The sequence below is a fragment of the Polistes fuscatus genome, unplaced genomic scaffold (assembly GCF_010416935.1).
Source record: "Polistes fuscatus isolate 324 unplaced genomic scaffold, CU_Pfus_HIC Scaffold3, whole genome shotgun sequence".
NCBI lineage: Eukaryota > Metazoa > Arthropoda > Insecta > Hymenoptera > Vespidae > Polistes > Polistes fuscatus.
This window is the reverse complement of record NW_025113107.1, coordinates 6,853,724-6,857,371: the sequence shown is the minus strand read 5'-3', so window position 1 is coordinate 6,857,371 and position 3,648 is coordinate 6,853,724. Positions and strand designations below refer to the sequence as shown.

At 28.1% G+C, this 3,648-nt stretch overlaps 1 protein-coding gene across 3 annotated transcripts; it reads left to right on the top strand.

Annotated features, from left to right (window-relative positions):
* Window positions 1–420: 420 nt before the first annotated feature.
* Window positions 421–2,056, top strand: LOC122519669 (defensin-1-like). Of its 3 annotated transcripts, XR_006304344.1 has the most exons (4): window positions 421–575; window positions 671–872; window positions 1,685–1,834; window positions 1,960–2,056. XR_006304344.1 is itself a non-coding variant. In XM_043639291.1 (3 exons), exons 1-3 carry the CDS (start codon window positions 488–490, stop codon window positions 1,710–1,712), a joined length of 318 nt encoding a protein of 105 aa, XP_043495226.1. In that variant the 5' UTR covers window positions 421–487; the 3' UTR covers window positions 1,713–1,856. The 3 variants fall into 3 exon arrangements, 2 of the variants coding, with proteins under 2 accessions (XP_043495226.1, XP_043495225.1); XM_043639291.1 differs by lacking the exon at window positions 1,960–2,056 and having other exon boundaries at window positions 1,685–1,856; XM_043639290.1 differs by lacking the exons at window positions 1,685–1,834; window positions 1,960–2,056 and adding an exon at window positions 1,033–1,214 and having other exon boundaries at window positions 423–575.
* Window positions 2,057–3,648: the final 1,592 nt, after the last annotated feature.

Genomic DNA, 3,648 nt, shown 5'->3' with positions numbered 1-3,648 from the left:
AATTAGAAATATTTATTGTGATAATAAAGGTTTTACAAGAAAATTAAAACCATATTATGTATATAAAGTTCACGACCTAACTGAAATGGTTACGTTCATGAGATGTCAATCTCAAAATTCTACGTTATTTCCCAAGATTTCCCCGACTCGATTTAACGTATTTTCCTTTAAGTAAAGAAAACAAAATAAAAGAGAAAGAGAAAGAGAGAGAGGGAAAACAAGAAAAAGAAAGATAAAAGTAAGAAATAAAAAAGATATGGTTATTCCTTGAAATATTTTAGTTGAATCAGTATTTCCTCTTATTGTTAGTATTAGCTTTTCAATGAAATCATCCGAATGATGTTATAGTGTTTTCTCTCGAGAGACACATGTAACGTCTTTTAATTGTGTTTGTAGGATATATAACGCAGCGGTTAGCGGCGTTAAAAACAGTTCTTCTTCGTAAGCTTAACTGTAAAATTGCTTTGTTAAAGTACCCTGAATTGAGATGATCAAGATGATCCAGATCAACACGTTGCTCTTTGCTTTGCTGGTCGTACTGTTTGGTAGTTCAATAATGGCAGCACCGTTCGAAGGTTTATTTTTTAAAATTTTATTTTGATCACTTTTAATATCATTAATACACGTTAATAACTCGTATTTATTTATAAATAAAAAAAAATCATAACAGAAGAAAAAAGTTCGGGGTATAGTTTTATGAATGAAAAATTACCAGAAGAATTAGAGACGATTGATCTCACGAGATCCAGAAGAGCCACTTGCCGAATTCCCGTTATTGGTGAATGGGTTAGCGACAGTGCTTGTGCCGCAGGCTGTATCGCAAGAGGAAGAGCCGGTGGCCATTGCAGAAATGAGATCTGTCATTGTCGAGAGTGAGTAATCGTTTGTGCAATGTTGTCCTCCATTAAAGATAGATATATGTTTGGATACAATCAATTGTTGTTGACATTAACAGAAGATACCGTCAAGTATATATAAACAGATTATAACATTTTTTCGTCTCTTTTTTACTCTGTTGTTTTTAATTTTCAGAGAGCTAATGTTGGATCTTTTAAGAAAACGATTCAATTTCTAGATAATAAGTGATAAACAAAAATAGTTGGATAATTGATATTATAAATTAGTCCTTTAGTATCATTTCATTTTAAACATATCGAAAGATAGTTAAGATAATATTGTATCATATTTATTTAAAATAAAAAATGTTAAGATTATTTATTATTACTATTATATTTTCTCCACATTCATTACCTTTTCCTATCTTCACTCTGGTATTGTTTTTTTACTACTCGTAAAAACTTCTCTTTGTGAACAATTTATATTTAAACTATATATTGATATTAGAAAAACAATAACATGCTTTTGTACATTTGAATGAAAACATAATTCCGTTATCGCTAACGTACATGTCCATTATCTCTAAATATCAGATAAGTTTGCCATCAAAATTCTGATAACACAAATCTTATGACTATATAAAAACATATTTCGACGATACAGTTATAGTTTGAAAGTTGAAGTTAAAAAAATAATCGAGAAAATGAAATTCTATCTTCTTGCCACTTTTCTGTTCGTCGCAATGATGGCCGTCACGGCTATACCGCTAGAATGTATATTTAACTTAAATTAAATATTATTTATCTATTTAAATTTACAATAAATGAAATAATTTCTATATTTGCAGAACCTTTTGTCGACTCTGTTTCCAATAGTGTTGACGAGTATCACCCTGCTTGCAAGGTCTGGGGAGGTGGAGATTGGCTTTGTAACTTGTCCTGCCAAATAGCAAAAAAATCTGGTGGATATTGCAACGGATACGACTGTCACTGCAGAGGTTAGGTTACTGAAGCGAAAAAGGATTAACATTTAAGTAAAATAATAAACCATATAAACAACACAAATAAAACAATTCAATACTGTATCTCATTAATGTAATTATTTTTCTTTTTCTTATTGAAGGAATTACTATTTTTTGGATCTATTGTTTGAACGAAAATACAACAGGTTTGCTGCACACGACAATTATCAAGCAAAACATTGTACATAAATACATTAGATTGGGGAAATAATTAATATTATGTATTTAATTTTGTTATAACAAATAAAAATATATTTTTCTCAAATAAAAAGTGTTTATACATTTTCTTCGAAATTTTATCTACTTCAATCTAATCTTCAATTATGTAAACCTAAGCCGCAAAATCATTTCGAGTGGTTAATTTACCCAAGTGAAAAGGTAGTCGGGTGTATATCATTGAAATTATATATATAATGTAAAAATAATTCCGTTATGGCTTACTTTCTTTTAGATTATCTTCAGATATTAGATAAGTATGCTATCAAAATTTTGATAATACAAATCGTATGACTATATAAACATTTATTGCGACGATATAATAATAGTTCAGATTTGAAAGCTGAAGCTAAAAAAACAATTGAAAACATGAAATTCTATCTTCTTGCTGCTTTTCTTTTCGTCACCATGATGGCAGTCATGGCTATACAGCTAGAAGGTTTATTCAACTTACATTTAATATTATGTTATCTATATGTATATATATGCAATTATATATATATATATATTTACAATAATTCGTATATTTGCAGAACCTTCCGTCGACTCATTTTCCTATCTTAGCAAAGAACGCTACGATTCTCTCTACAAAGGCCAAGGAGGCGCAATTTGGCTTTGTAATGCGGCCTGTTGGAGTAGAGGAAAACCAGCTGGAGTCTGGGAAGGAAATAGCTGCGTTTGCAAAGGTTAGATTATTGCAGAGAAAGAGATTAAACATGTAGGTAATATAAATATATAAAAAGGAGCTAAAACAATTAAACTGTGTCTCGTTTTAATGTGATTCCTTTTCTTTTTTCTTACTATTAGAATTAACTGAAACTATCGTCGAAATGTGAAGAAAACAGGATTGCTGCACACGACAATTATCAAGCAAAACGTACAACAGACTGAAAATAATTTTCCGTGTATATCTTATTTTTCAACATATATGATAATAAATTTATCTTAAAATAATAATATTTGTGTATATTATTTAATATTTAACCTACTTCTTTTTTATTTAAACTTCTAATTTTTTAACGACTACATTTCTTTTGCATTATTTCTTATAACAATTTTTTTTTTAATTCGGATTCATTTAATTTTTTAATATATCTTATAAAATGAGACATAGTATTTCTTTTCATTGCACAATTTTTTTTTGTTCTTTTAAATTCATTCATAATTTTAAAAGAATTATATGCTTAGGTATTGTTACGTTCTGCGTACGTTTTCTCATTTTCAACGCCTAAGTGAATAATTTTCTTATTATAAACTAGTTTCTTTATCTACAAAAATTAATAAAAATAAAATTTTACAACTTATTTGCGTTTCTATAGGATAAAAGATAAAGATTTTTGTATTCTTTTTAATATATATTTTTCTAAGTCGATTGGAATTTTACTGAAAAATCTTGAAAATTTACAGAGATATAAGCCGTAATCTAAATAGAAAAAATTTTAATTATTCAAATTTAAAAAATTGTTTTTTTTTTTTTTAATTTGAATATTGGCTCATACGATATCGAGTTTTTGCTGTGAGACAAGGTCGACAAAAATCGTTTAAAAAAAAAAACGCGTTTAAAGTTTTTGTCG